The 13,250-nt window shown below is 28.8% G+C and overlaps 5 protein-coding genes across 5 annotated transcripts; 1 reads left to right on the forward strand and 4 right to left on the reverse strand.

Moving 5' to 3' along the window:
* Positions 1 to 724: 724 nt before the first annotated feature.
* Positions 725 to 1,549, reverse strand: BX663DRAFT_491307 (ribosomal L27e protein family-domain-containing protein). Its single transcript, XM_051525040.1, has 4 exons — positions 1,501 to 1,549; positions 1,277 to 1,331; positions 1,033 to 1,201; positions 725 to 950 (listed from the first exon to the last, which is right to left on the reverse strand). Exons 1-4 carry the CDS (start codon positions 1,525 to 1,527, stop codon positions 791 to 793), a joined length of 411 nt encoding a protein of 136 aa, XP_051387546.1. The 5' UTR covers positions 1,528 to 1,549; the 3' UTR covers positions 725 to 790.
* Positions 1,550 to 2,291: 742 nt separating this feature from the next.
* BX663DRAFT_533892 (uncharacterized protein) lies at positions 2,292 to 3,650 on the reverse strand. Its single transcript, XM_051530563.1, has 5 exons — positions 3,522 to 3,650; positions 3,267 to 3,433; positions 2,947 to 3,189; positions 2,578 to 2,885; positions 2,292 to 2,514 (listed from the first exon to the last, which is right to left on the reverse strand). Exons 1-5 carry the CDS (start codon positions 3,641 to 3,643, stop codon positions 2,311 to 2,313), a joined length of 1,044 nt encoding a protein of 347 aa, XP_051387547.1. The 5' UTR covers positions 3,644 to 3,650; the 3' UTR covers positions 2,292 to 2,310.
* Positions 3,651 to 3,783: 133 nt separating this feature from the next.
* Positions 3,784 to 6,140, forward strand: BX663DRAFT_491316 (RNA polymerase II transcription factor B subunit 2). The gene is made up of 13 exons (XM_051525041.1): positions 3,784 to 3,933; positions 3,995 to 4,099; positions 4,169 to 4,285; positions 4,353 to 4,544; positions 4,619 to 4,727; positions 4,805 to 4,873; positions 4,929 to 5,012; positions 5,074 to 5,266; positions 5,331 to 5,461; positions 5,533 to 5,580; positions 5,658 to 5,736; positions 5,791 to 5,911; positions 5,969 to 6,140. Exons 1-13 carry the CDS (start codon positions 3,824 to 3,826, stop codon positions 6,021 to 6,023), a joined length of 1,413 nt encoding a protein of 470 aa, XP_051387548.1. The 5' UTR covers positions 3,784 to 3,823; the 3' UTR covers positions 6,024 to 6,140.
* Positions 6,141 to 6,322: 182 nt separating this feature from the next.
* On the reverse strand, positions 6,323 to 9,454 carry BX663DRAFT_445346 (glycosyl hydrolases family 31-domain-containing protein). Its single transcript, XM_051523669.1, has 8 exons — positions 9,255 to 9,454; positions 8,738 to 9,137; positions 8,614 to 8,644; positions 8,298 to 8,496; positions 7,611 to 8,222; positions 7,254 to 7,519; positions 6,951 to 7,167; positions 6,323 to 6,861 (listed from the first exon to the last, which is right to left on the reverse strand). The coding sequence occupies exons 1-8, from the start codon at positions 9,436 to 9,438 to the stop codon at positions 6,419 to 6,421; spliced, it is 2,352 nt and encodes a 783-aa protein (XP_051387549.1). The 5' UTR covers positions 9,439 to 9,454; the 3' UTR covers positions 6,323 to 6,418.
* A 397-nt stretch (positions 9,455 to 9,851) lies between these two features.
* BX663DRAFT_491327 (uncharacterized protein) lies at positions 9,852 to 10,701 on the reverse strand. The gene is made up of 4 exons (XM_051525042.1): positions 10,528 to 10,701; positions 10,306 to 10,463; positions 10,121 to 10,223; positions 9,852 to 10,069 (listed from the first exon to the last, which is right to left on the reverse strand). Exons 1-4 carry the CDS (start codon positions 10,664 to 10,666, stop codon positions 9,960 to 9,962), a joined length of 510 nt encoding a protein of 169 aa, XP_051387550.1. The 5' UTR covers positions 10,667 to 10,701; the 3' UTR covers positions 9,852 to 9,959.
* Between the last annotated feature and the right edge of the window lie 2,549 nt (positions 10,702 to 13,250).

A 13,250-nucleotide genomic window follows, 5' to 3' on the forward strand; every position in this document is an offset into this window, starting at 1 on the left:
CAAATCATATCATACATTACAGCCTCGAATTACAAAAACATTATTACGTGCCTTTTTAGATCCTGCTCGACCTCTCACAACACAATATGGTGCTATTATCGGCTTAGATAAAATTGGAACTGAAGTCACTCGCGTCCTTGTTGTGCCTAACATCAAATTCTATACTGAGAATTGTTTACAAGTTTCATTAAATAGTACAAATCCTCTTCGTGTTCAAGAGGCCTTAAAATGTAAAGAAGCGTTAGTGGTAAAGTCATAGATGCATATATTTATTTATTCGTTGGAACACATTTATATTTACTGATTCAATCATAGAATGTGCTGGAGCATATTTCAGAAGATGACACTACAACAATATTAAATAAAGCAAGCAAATCAGAAAATGACATGGATGAAGACGAACCAAGTGTATCAGAAGAAAGTAAAAAGAAATTATCAGACTTTGTTGGAACTATAATTGCAGAAGCTTTTATGGAAAAAGAAAATAGAGAAGCGAGAATTCAAAGTATAATCGACTTGGCTTAAAAATTGTAAAGAGAGAAAATAAAATACTTGACATTTTATATTTTGTCTTTAATGAATACTATTATACTGATCTCATGCATCAAAACCATAATTCTAAAAAAAATAGATATCCTTTTTCTTTTAGCTTTTAAATCATGTTTGAACTGAAAATAAATTAAAACACGCAAAAAAAACAAGAAAAAAAAATACAGATTTCCATTTGTGATTATACAATAGCTGTTTTTTTTTTAATTCTTTAAATTAAATTAAAAAATGCATGTCCAACTTAGAATCTAAGCTTGCTGAAGAACCACTTGTTCTTGCCGGTTTGATAACGTTCTTCAAAGAGCTTCTTGATGACTTTCTTAGCATCTTCACGTTGAGAAGGTTCCTTGAAAGTATCGGCAGAAATGGTACCCTTAATTTGTTCTAATTCCAAACCATAACTATAAAAAAAAAGAGAGAGAGAGAGAGAGAGCAAGTTAATAAAGCTATAATTCAAGATATATAAATAATAAACATCCTTACCGAGTAGGCATCATGTGGTTGTAGTTGATGATCTTGACGAAAGGCTTAACCTTAGAACGCTTAGCAACCTTCTTCTTACCCATGGCCTTGGTGACCTTAAGGGGAGTACGTTCAATACCAGCGACAACAGCATAACCATAGGGTCTATCCTTGGTTCCTTCGTCATGGTCTAAATAAAATTAACATGCATTCATCAGTCTACATTGTTATTCAATAATGTGTTTGTACAAAGCTGTTTACATACTACGAACGACAACGGCTTTCTTGCCAGCATAACGGCCTTGGAGGATCACGACGACCTAAAATAAAAAATAAAAAAATAAAAAATAAAAATAAAAAATCATTAACATTTAGAATTGACAACTTTATTAAAAAAAAAAAAAAAATCCCCAAATTCCATTTTTCATCTTCATTTATCCATCCATCCATCCTTCATCCCTTACATAGAAAATAGTCGATATAGTTTACCTTTCCGGCTTTGATGAATTTAACCATCCTTAATAAGTGGAATATAAGAGAAGGAAACTATTACTTTTTCCCCCATTTTTGCGTTCCTCATTACCTCTTTCTCGTCGCATCTCTTCCTCCTCCCCCAAATCTATAATTCTTTCTCTCGTCATCTTTCTCCTCGCCAGAATATGGACTTCTTGCCCGCACATTACATATTCAAACTCAGCCTCTTCTTTTTCTTTTTAAGCCAATGACGATATTAAAAAAAAATAATAATAATAATAATACTACAGTTATTATTATACAGATTATTTACTTTAATAATAATAAGATAGTATGTTTAATGGCATAGAACAATAAGACATAGTAATAAAGAATATTAAAGAGAATTAAAAAAAAAATAAGGGAATAAATAGCTTCTTCTCAATCTCTCCACTTTAATTCATTAGAAGTACCCATTTTATCTAAATGTAAAATTTTAAATTGAAAAACATGGAGAGCTAGCACACTAAATTCATATTATTTTCATGTTATTATACATGTTAAAATAAAATAACAGGTAAGACCGTTTGAAGAAAAAAAATGAAAGAATAGAATGTTTACAAGGATATGTTCAAGTTTAACGGATATTACGAAATAGACACTGCTCTTCTATTTATGTGGGGACTTTGTACATAAAGCGTTACAAAGCCCCTGAAGAATGTAATCATGATTTGAAGTAGAAGCAGACATCCTTGTTATTATCGTTTGCTTGTATACACAACATATAGTGTATATGTATTGGTAAACAATACTTGAAAATAAAAATACCTCATGAATATATATGTTTTATTCTAGTTTTTGTTTCTTGTTATTATCATCTTCTTTAGCAGCAGGTGCCTTCTTACGCTTCACAAGCGTTGTCAAATCGTTGACAGGTGTAGATGCTGAAATTTCTTTTGTTAATATGTTATTATTGTTTTGGTTTAGCATGGCTTTTAATAAAGCCTCTGCTTCCTTTTCAGTAGCTTGTCTATTTGAAAGCTCTTCAATCTTTATACATAAAGTTTAGTCAGTAATTACGGAAATAACATAGACTATTTTAATATAGAATACCTTTAATTCTATATCTGGTATGAGCTCTTTAATTTCTTTAATTTCACTAGAGGCTTCTTGACTCAAATCCATTTCTTTTCCCTTTCCTTTTATATTCTCATCAGATTCTAAAAACTCCAATCTCTTTTTTAAAACATTAACTGCCTTTTTTAATTCTGGAACTGCTTGATCTGATTTTTCTGTAGAGAATTCGAGTGCTAAAGCATATTTATAATGAGCTTCTGCTAATTCTCGATTATCGTCTTTTAATATTGATTGTTTAATCTCGATTGCTTTTTCATAATCTACTAAAGCTTCATTGAATTTTTCTATAAAAACAAATATACATACAATCAGTTATTGTATTATGGATACTAACACCTATTTTACCAGTTTCAAGTGATACATCGCCCAAATATAAATGAACATCAGCTAATTTTAATTTTGTTTCTTTATCCTCACTCTTTTCAAATATAATACGAGCGACGTCTAAAATATCCCAAGCAGTTTCAAAGTCATCTTCTGCATTTTCACCAGCACCTTCTTCATCATCATCATCGTCGTCGTCGTCTTCAACATTACTGGAAAAGTCAGGAATAGCATTTAGTTGAAACAAAGGATTTTTAGATTCAACTGCAAGTGAATGAATGAAAGGAAAGAGTATAAATAAAGTATTTTCATTTCATACATGTATATGTATGTATTCATACCTTCTTGTTCTTTTGTAACTGCTAATTGTTCTTCAACTTTAGAAGCAGATGCTTGTGCAGACTGTCCAAGTACGCTGTTTTGTTGAATGGCTAGTTGAAGTAAGGCCTTTCCGTATAAAAAGTATGCATCGCCATTTTCAGGAGCAAGATCGCCATTGACTTCATCCCTAATGTAAAATAAATATAGTGTATACTCTTGTTGAATAAACATTATTTTAAATCTTTTGGGTGAAAAAAAAAAAAAAAAGATCTTACAATAGTTGGCAAGCTTCGCCTAATCTACTAACACTTTCATCATAATATTTACTATCGTAAGCAGCTTTTCCTTCTTCGATAAGAGTTTTAGCTGTATTTTTTAATTGTTCGCTGTCTGACATCTTTTTTATATAATAGAAAAAGAAATAATAAAAAAAAAAAATCGTGACGACGCGCTTTTTTGTTTAAAATGAGTTGCTAAAGACAACGACTGTGACTACTTAGGAAAGTTAACTTTGGCATATAAAATATATTCTTTTTTTTTTTTTTTAGATTCTTACATTTAATCTCTAATTTTACACATGTCAGTGGATAATTTTAAAACAAATATTTATGAATATCTTGAAACATTACCGACGTTTACTTTTATGCGTTTATTTGAAAAGCCATCTACATGTTTGGCTATTTTTAGGTATTTCTTTTTTTTTGGGGGGGTAATCGTGTAAATTTTGGTTTTTAATCAATGATGATAGATTATTACCAAGCTTAGGTAGACAGATTGTTATGTCTTTATTGTATGTTGAAATGCCCATGTCAATTACTGATTTACATATCTGGGTTAATAAAGATGGACAAAAGTAAAGTTATATTTATATAAATATATATATATGAAAGGTCTATCAGTATAACTTAACATTTATAAGTAGACAATTGCAGGAATCTTTATTAAAACTTTCTCGATTACGAATTCTTGAAGAAAGAGATAAAATATTAATATTGAACAGTACATTCAGACGCGAGTTTCAAAATGCACTCACCGGAGGGTACAGTAATAGGTTTTGATATTTTTGTTGATATGCGTTTTAACACCCACTTTTTAACTTTCAATAGTGGCATGCAACAGTCATTTGGTTTGCCTTGCTCAACACCAGATAAACATGCTGTCGATATTGCATTTTTAGATCATTATGCAACTACGCAATGGGAAGCTATTCTTCATTATATGGTCGGTACATCTTTAACAAAAAAGCCGAGTCGAGGTGTATTGAACTTGTTAGAAAGGAGTAAACTTATGCAAATTAGGTGAAGGTTAAAGAATACGAATTACAATCAGTATATACTGAATATTTTAATTTTTTTGTTTTTTGTTTTTTTAGTGCTGAGACAGGACAATTGCAAATTACAAATAAAGGCTTTCAATTTCTACTTCAGGATGTGAATACACAAGTTTGGGCATTTCTTTTACAATATTTAGATATGGCAGAGGTACTATATATATATATATATATATATAAATATATATATATATGTCTACTGTTTATTGATTTATCATCTATGCTTAGGTATTACAAATGGATCTTGTTGAAGTGCTTAATTTTTTATTTCAACTAGGTTCTTTAGAATTGGGTGAGGTATTGAAGGAATATGTTAATCTTGAATAAAAAGTTTACTTAATTCTGATAATAGAACTACTCAGTTGAAACATTAACACAAACACAACTTCAGATGTTAGAAGACTTGCGTGATTATGGCATTGTATACCAAAGAAAGGTATATTGAATAAATTCCTCTAAAAAAAAACTTGTTAATTTAGTGTTATTATTTGATTTAGAAAGCATCAAAGCGTTATTACCCTACACGTTTAGCCACTACATTAACTTCAGGGAACGCAGCACTTGCAGGTGCAAGTATAAAAAATATTAATGGGCATATTGATACTACGACTGATGCTACTTCTGATGCCGAACAAATAGATCAAGGATTTATTATTTTGGAAACAAATTATAAACTTTATGCATATACAGGTAAAAATTATTTTCTTTATATATTCAATATACCTGAAGAGTGAATATATATGATGTATAATAGATTCACCACTTCAAATTGCTGTCTTGAACTTGTTTGTTCAACTCCAATCTCGATTTAAAAATATGGTTACAGGTCTCATTACGAGAGATAGTATTCGTAATGCTTTAGTCAAAGGGATTACTGCTGAACAAGTAAAGAATAAACTTGTATCAAATAATATCGTAATATTTATACCCCTTTTTTTTAAAAAAAAAAAAAATAGATTATTTATTATTTACAATCTCATGCACATGTTCAAATGAGAAAAAAGGTACTTCAATTAAATATCAAAGATTAACGAGACTAAACTATTTCCATTTTTCTTTTTTTTACGGGAGGGAACATTAGATACCTATTTTACCTTTAACTGTTATAGATCAGATAAGATTATGGGAAATGGAAAGAAATAGATTAAAGCCCACTTCATGTAAAGTAACAAGAGATCTTTTTTATTAATATACAAATCTAATACAATTTATAGCATTCCTTTATCATGAATTTAATGTTCAAGCTGATTATGATGCAGCAGAAAAATATGCACGAGATATAGGTGTTTTATTATGGTCAAATGCTAATGCACGTACAATGGTTATTACAGAAGCGTAAGTTTATTAAACTTCTTCTCTCATATTATAAGATAATAATAACTTCTTTTTTAGTGGTCATGAGAGTGTCAAGAGTTTTGTTAAGAAAAGATTGCATAGTAAAAATTAAAATGAATTCATGTAGACTAAATAATGTTAATAATTTCTGATTTATTGTAAATATGTATACTATAAACTATTGCCAACTTTGCTTACGAATGAGGAGAAAAAAAAAAGTTAATATGACTATTTATACATAATTTTACCTAATGATTATGTCTTTTTTTCTTAAAAAAAAAAAAAAAAAAAAAAAAAAAAAAAAAAAAAAAAAAAATAAAAAATAAAAAAAAAAAATAAAAAAAAAAAAATAAAAAAAAAAAAAAAATAAAATAAAATAAAATAAAATAAAATAAAATAAAATAAAATAAAATAAAATAAAATAAAATAAAATAAATAAAAAATAAAAAAGAGCATTCATAAATAAAAGATGTACTGCTAGTAGAAAATAAAATAGGCTCTACTTGCTTATCTGCTAACAGGTTTAGCCTTTCTCTGATAATAAGTTGTTGCATATTCTAATAGATCATTAAGTAAACCATCATCGTCTCTTGGCTCCTTTATGAAAATAGCAGGTTGTCCAATAGGAGCATCTACTGTCTTATAAGTACCATCACCAGCATAGTACCTACCAGTCCAAATATGACGCCAACTAATTCTCTGAGCGTCTTTAGGGAAATACACTTTGACATAAGCTGTAGATGGAGCAAGTACGGGTGCTACCATCATTGAACTGCCCACCATAAATTGCTGATATGTCAATTCACGAACGATACTGTCATTTGGGTAATAAAATACCGGGTGACGTAAAAGTGGCCATCCTTTTTCATAAGCTTCTTCAAGGACCATCTTTCGGTATTTTGAAATCACGATAAATAATTTTGCAGTATGTGCAAAATGCTCATAAGACTCTATAAGAATGGAAAAAAAAAAAAGTGAACGATTAATATTACATAGTTATTCAAATTCTTAATTTTTTTTTCTTTCTTTCTATTTATACCATCATCATCATAAAACTGAGCATTTAATGAAGGAATGATACCTTCAGAGGTTCTGAATGCTGCTGTAAATACAGCAAGTTCCATCCACCTATAGAGTAGCTCCCTCATACGAATCATACTCATGCCTGGAATAGAGGTTGATAAAGTATTATAACCGCCTATATCACAATGTGTAATTGAAAATCCAGAGAATCCACCAGAAAGCATGCCTATCACCTATTGGAAGAAATTATAATTTAACATTGTTATTGTTATTATATACATATATGTATATATATGAGTCACTACTACTACTACTTTACTGCACTTTTAATTCCATAATGCTGATCCCAAGTAACATTCTGGTCTCCTGCCCAAAATAAATTCATATGTCCAGGAGACTGTGTAAAACCAGAGCGAAAGAAACATACAGCTTCATTTTCTTTTCCAAGTTCAATTATGACTTCTTGATGTAGTTGAGCCCACTCTTCTGGATAATGATTATGATGAGTAGATGCTATTTCTCCCGAGTGTAATACGATTTTTTGATCATCATATGGTAAATGTTCGCCAAAATCAACCATCATACCTTTCATATAGGTTAATATATCGTTCAAGATTCTTTTCTTTTTTTTTCAATTTAATTTAATTTAATTTAATTTAATTTAATTTTAGTATACCTGAAATCCCAGAGTTCCAGACTTGGTCCTTTAAAATTTGCTTAAACCATGTACGTGCTTCAGGATTTGTTAAATCCAGGATGCCAGCTTCTAAATCTAATCCAAATCGAATAGATAAGGTTTCTTCTTCTTGATGATATTCGGAAGATGCGGGCTTTATGGTCTTCACCAAATAGCCCTTTTCTCGAGCTTCAACAAATAAATTTCTCTTATAACGAGGCTTTATGCTCACATTTGATAAGAGTGGATTGACATAAGTCAAGACACGAACTTTCCTTTCGTCTTTCCCACTCTTTATTAATTCATGTACAAACTCCTCCCAATCAGGATAAAGATCATCGTCACTTTCCCAATTCCACCAATGACGTGTGAATTGCATACCCTTTCCTGCATCCTGTAAACGTTGACCTGTCCAATCTTGAATGAAAATAGCTGCAATAGGAATACTGTGTTCATGTAAATGTTGAATGATATCCTTTATTTTTTCTTTTCCTCCTTGAATACCGGCAATGACACCTTCAGAGACCCAATCTGGTAAACGCAGCATTCTGCCCGAATAAGAAGTATACTCTGACAAAAGGTCAAGCATTGTTTTACCATCCAAAATTCGACCTAGAGCACATGATGTGTGTGTATATACATGTTTACTTCTTTTACTTTATTGTACATGTCAATTTTAATATTTACCTTTCATTTTATTGGATTCTAAACGAATAGTGACACGATCTGGCCGTGTCATGTCAAAACTCATGTATTCAGAATTCTCCAGGAATAAAGAGCGAATATCACTTGAAATATACTGTGGAACAGATGCATACGTAGCAAAATTATCCGTTAGACCGTAAGTACCTAAAATACTGAATGCAGCTTCTTTAAGTGAAGAAGTCTTTTTAAACATACACGCATGTTAATAAAAAAAATAAAGTAAAATAAAATAAAATGCTATACATATATATATATATATATATATATATATATATATATGTTCATAAAGTGAACTTACTGCAGGTGCACCACGTCCAGCACCTTGCTCTCTATAATATATTTTCAATAAAAGTTTTATATATAAAAATATATATTAAAATTAACATATTAGCCCTCATAATTCAATTTTTTTTTTTAATTACCGAACAAGAATTGGAACTTTTTGACCCTTCAAGGAAGCAAATGAAAATTGTTCACCAAAACCATAAAAGTGTTCATCCGCTCTACTTTCATAAGTCAAGAGAATTCGATTGAAATCCTCCATAATAGGATCACGATGTAAGATTTCTACCGAGAATCGAAGCTGACGGTTTGATATAGCTTCAAGAGTAAAGACATAATCCATATGAGTTGTAGGAACAAGCTTGATACCAAGACCACCATAAATTTTAATAGTTGAATCATTTTCTCGAACTATTTTTGTAATTGTTTGAAGACGTGTTGACCTTTCATCTATTTCTGTCACTTTAAATACTCCATTATCACCATTCGTTATCTTGTCTTTGCCAACAGTAAAAGAAAGAAAAGGTTGATTATGAAGAGCTAAAATATATATATATATATACAGACAGACACACACGTATATATAAATATATATTAAAATTTATCATAATGACAAGACTTGTCTTTTATGTTTTTGTTTTTTTTTTTTTCCTTTACATTTCCAAATAATACGTCCATGCATGTTTCTAATAATCAAAGCCAATGCTTGAGCATCCACTTGCACTGTAAAATGTCCTATAGATAATTCTTGATTTGCTACAGTATTTCCTATAGATAAACGAGGTTGAACATAATCTTCGGGTGATCCTAACCCAATATTATTTAAAACAGATTGCCACATATTTTAATGTATGCGGAAAAAAAAAGAAAGAAAAGAGAAGAAGGGAAAAAAAATGTTTATGAGTTTTAATTTTTTTTTTTTTATTAATGCAATGACAGTTTGCTACTTATAAGGAAAAACTGAATATTTCATTTTTATTACTTTTTTTTTTTTTTTTTTTTTTTTAATTGCAGCAGCAACATGATGATCAACAAGAGAACATTACTACTACCAGCTAAAATAGAATGATTATTAATATGTTTAAACTGCTATAATAAAAATATGTTTATAAAGAAAAAGTCTACACATTTCACAATCATATTTTATTGTAAAGTATTCCTTTTATTTTTTCTATTCTAATTTATAGACATAGTATTAATAATCATTATTAAAATTGACTTTTTTTTTTAAAAAAAAAAAAAAAAAAAAAAAAACAAGGAAATAAAAGACATAACTCGTATAAAAAAAAATAATAAATCTAGTATATTATACATAATTACTCTATTACAAAAAATGCATCTATTTTCTAATCTAAAATGGCTCTATTGCTTTGTTGTAAAAAGTTTATCATTGCGAAGTTCATCATACGCTTTACGCTTTAAAGAATGCTTTGCTACTTCAATATCCGTCTTAATATCACGAATAAGGGCATCTATTTTATATATAATTTAATACGTTTTCTCTCATCCCTTTTAATCCTTACCAAGTGAAGGGTAATTTTGCTCAGGTCGAATATAGCTTGCCACAATAATTCTAATTGACTCGCCATAAAAATCCGAAGGAAATTCATGAAGAATATGAACTTCCTAATTTACATAACAATAATAAAGTATTTATAATCAGTATCAGTCAGTCTCTTTCTTTCTTCCTATTTTCTTTAAAACTTACAGCTGATTTCTTTTCATTTTTATAATAAGGATTCCAACCTAAACTCATAACCATAGGGTATACTGTTGTATCCTTTTCCCCAATTTGAGCCCAACCATAATACACACCTGTATTGCATTCATGAAACATTTCTTCAAGAGCGTCATCACTCATATTTGCTAAGTTTTTGTTTTTTTTTTATAAGTATAACATTCAGCTAATGCAAATACAAATGGGTAATACCTGTTGGGATTCCTAATTCCTTTGAGCCACGACCAAAGCCTTTTACAACTGTACCTGAAATCGCAATGGGATAAGGTGCTTCAAATGTTTCAGGACCAACAATAAGTGGACGGTCAAGGTTGATGGCAGTGTTATTCATCTTTGATTATATTGAGATTAATTAAAAAAAAAAAAAAAAAAAAAAAAGAAAATAGAAAGTGAAAGAAGAAAAAAAAAGTAATTATTTTCTTGATGTGACAAGTACAGTCAAATCTGACAAATACGATAAACTCAGTCAATCAGTATTGGTTACCAGAGAAATTTGATTGATTAATAATCTTTTTTTTTTTTTTTTTCCTTGTACTAAATATTTAAATTCCTTGTCCATAATAATATAAAACTCTCATAGAAAGAAAGTAGACTTTATCATAACAATGGAAAAAGAAAGAAGCTAATTCTGTGCTCGGAAGAAAACACACGCTATTAGTAATAGTAGCCCTTTATTTCCTTTCCAAGCACAAAAATAAAATATTCCGATATAGAATAACATTTTCCTCTTTTCGGTAAAAGAATAGAAAATCAAGCAAGAAAAAAAAAATATTACTTTTATTTAGTTTTAAATAGTTTTATTGTCATTTTGCCTTTTAAACTGGTATTTTGAGTGTAGCTTTTTTCTTTCTTTTTTAAAAAAAAAAAAAAAAAAAAAAAAAATAGTATAGATAATACGAAGCTTATATACATTTGAATAATATAAAGCTTTAAAGGCTTAATTGAAATCACAAGGAAACGTATTAAAACAAGTAATAGAACATAGTATGTCATATTAGAAAATAATCTATACATAATAAACTTATCAGATTATTTACTCAGTGATCAATTCAGGAAGAAGAAGGGTATTTGTCTCTAAATAGTGATTTTTAAAGTACAATAGAAAGATTAGGATTAATGCTATGCTAGGGAATTTTTATTTTATTTTTCTAGTAATTAAAAAAATATTATCTATAACAAATCATGAATAAAATAAATAAAAGCCATACTATTAAACGGGTTCAATAATTAACCTTAATTTGTTGTTTACATGTATAGATAATGTGTAGATTTAACAGGTTTTGTAGAATACATAAATACATTGCTTTTCTTTGTGCAAAGAACATGGCTATATTTAGAACAATATCTCTCATTTTTTGATCACATTACACCTGATAATTAAGCCATTTTTTTTTTTGTTTCATTTAAAACTGCCATCATGAAACCAACAACTAGGCACTTTGATTATCTCACAACAGCAGTAAGCAGCTACAAACAAGGGCAATTATTATTAGTGCGAATTCTAAAGACTTTGATTCAATCGTTAGCTGCTCTTTATATATTTATATATAACCAACTTCGTTCTTAATGAAAGCACTAACTTGATAGTAGCTTATTAATTAACAAAATGATTATATTCGCGTCAAAATGATTGTTTTTTTTGCTGAAGTTTATACTATTTGGTTAACTAACCTACCCTATAAAAACAGATTCCAATTTTACTAGTAAAGTTATTTATCCACAAATCTACCAAAAGCTACATGCATCTTTACTAATGAACAATATAAAAAGACCCTACTTTAATTAGATATCAATCAGTATCTTTTTCCTTTTCTTTTCTTGTTTTATTCTTCCATATAGGATGCCTTTAAATACATCATTATGAATAACTATCCTATTACTTTGTATTTCCCTGCTCACCTTGCTAACATACAAGACACTCTCTTCTTTCTTTCAATTTATGTGTTAGCAGACAGAGTCAACTAGATGTGTTTAATTATGTGTAAATATTATTAGTTTGTATACATAATATTCACTTGATTGTTAAAAATGATCTTTGATATGAGTCAAAAAAAAAAAAAAAAAAAAAAAGGAAAAAAAAAAGCGCCTCGTGTATACAAATGACTATTATTACATGTTGTTCCTATTAATGATTTTTTACTGTTCATTTTTTCTTTTGAGGAGAGGGGGGGGAGAATAATGATATATTTTGGAAAATAGACTGTAATTTTTGGAAAACTGATCTGCAGAAAATAACTACTACCCAATTTTTCCCATTTTTTCAGTTGCTATTATTAAAAGGCTAAATAATAATAATAATAAAAAAAAAAAAAAAAAAAAAAAAAAAAAAAGAGCGATGCAATCTATTTATTACGTAAGTTTCCTTTTTTATGGATAATATACATTTGTTCGAAACATATCATTAATTAAAAAGATAATGATAATGATAGTAAAAGAATAGGATGGTTCTTCTTTACTTTCTTTGATAATAATTTTTTTTCCCATTTCTTTCTTTTAGTAGAAAAATTTTGTAACCCTATTTATGTATAAACATATAAGCTGTAAAACATAGAAACTGTTTATTTAGTAATTACAATTGATTGGTGTTTAAAATAAAATTTTCATGTATTTGCTAATAATTATAGAACCTATTAAGTTTTATAATTTAAAGGGAAGGAGCAATTTATTAAGATAAATTCCCGTCTATTTCAATTTAAGCATAAAAAATAACTTTATTTTATTCTACTTGATGAAGACATATTTATTAGTCATATAGAGTTCACGTTACATATGCAATCTTTCATACAAATAATATTACAACTCATTTTATCCCTTATGTTCCTACTATTGTTCCCTATTGGTTACTTTTATTATTTTTAACTGCAGTCATTCGAAGGGAACACAAATGTGGGGTAGCGGAAATAAATTGAAAATAA

Source organism: Cokeromyces recurvatus (genome assembly GCF_025118155.1).
Source record: "Cokeromyces recurvatus strain NRRL 2243 chromosome Unknown BX663scaffold_1, whole genome shotgun sequence".
Classification (NCBI taxonomy): Eukaryota; Fungi; Mucoromycota; class Mucoromycetes; order Mucorales; family Mucoraceae; genus Cokeromyces; species Cokeromyces recurvatus.

What these genes read in the sequence shown, in the direction of transcription:
- BX663DRAFT_491327 (XM_051525042.1), bottom strand. Translation starts at nt 10,666, where the DNA reads ATGAATAACACTGCCATCAACCTTGACCGTCCACTTATTGTTGGTCCT. An exon ending in GGAATTAGGAATCCCAACAG is followed by an intron (nt 10,464 to 10,527) that starts GTATTACCCATT and finishes ACAAAAACTTAG; the next exon opens with CAAATATGAGTGATGACGCT. An exon ending in GCAAAATTACCCTTCACTTG is followed by an intron (nt 10,070 to 10,120) that starts GTAAGGATTAAA and finishes TATATAAAATAG; the next exon opens with ATGCCCTTATTCGTGATATT.
- BX663DRAFT_491307 (XM_051525040.1), bottom strand. Translation starts at nt 1,527, where the DNA reads ATGGTTAAATTCATCAAAGCCGGAAAG. An exon ending in AATTCATCAAAGCCGGAAAG is followed by an intron (nt 1,332 to 1,500) that starts GTAAACTATATC and finishes TTTTTATTTTAG; the next exon opens with GTCGTCGTGATCCTCCAAGG. An exon ending in GAAAGCCGTTGTCGTTCGTA is followed by an intron (nt 1,202 to 1,276) that starts GTATGTAAACAG and finishes AATTTTATTTAG; the next exon opens with ACCATGACGAAGGAACCAAG.
- BX663DRAFT_445346 (XM_051523669.1), bottom strand. Translation starts at nt 9,438, where the DNA reads ATGTGGCAATCTGTTTTAAATAATATTGGGTTAGGATCACCCGAAGAT. An exon ending in CTGGACGTGGTGCACCTGCA is followed by an intron (nt 8,497 to 8,613) that starts GTAAGTTCACTT and finishes ATGTTTAAAAAG; the next exon opens with ACTTCTTCACTTAAAGAAGC. An exon ending in TCAGTTTTATGATGATGATG is followed by an intron (nt 6,862 to 6,950) that starts GTATAAATAGAA and finishes CCATTCTTATAG; the next exon opens with AGTCTTATGAGCATTTTGCA.
- BX663DRAFT_533892 (XM_051530563.1), bottom strand. Translation starts at nt 3,643, where the DNA reads ATGTCAGACAGCGAACAATTAAAAAATACAGCTAAAACTCTTATCGAA. An exon ending in GGCGAAGCTTGCCAACTATT is followed by an intron (nt 3,434 to 3,521) that starts GTAAGATCTTTT and finishes ATTTTACATTAG; the next exon opens with GGATGAAGTCAATGGCGATC. An exon ending in TACCAGATATAGAATTAAAG is followed by an intron (nt 2,515 to 2,577) that starts GTATTCTATATT and finishes TTATGTATAAAG; the next exon opens with ATTGAAGAGCTTTCAAATAG.
- BX663DRAFT_491316 (XM_051525041.1), top strand. Translation starts at nt 3,824, where the DNA reads ATGTCAGTGGATAATTTTAAAACAAATATTTATGAATATCTTGAAACA. An exon ending in GCATTGTATACCAAAGAAAG is followed by an intron (nt 5,013 to 5,073) that starts GTATATTGAATA and finishes TATTTGATTTAG; the next exon opens with AAAGCATCAAAGCGTTATTA. An exon ending in ACAATGGTTATTACAGAAGC is followed by an intron (nt 5,912 to 5,968) that starts GTAAGTTTATTA and finishes CTTCTTTTTTAG; the next exon opens with TGGTCATGAGAGTGTCAAGA.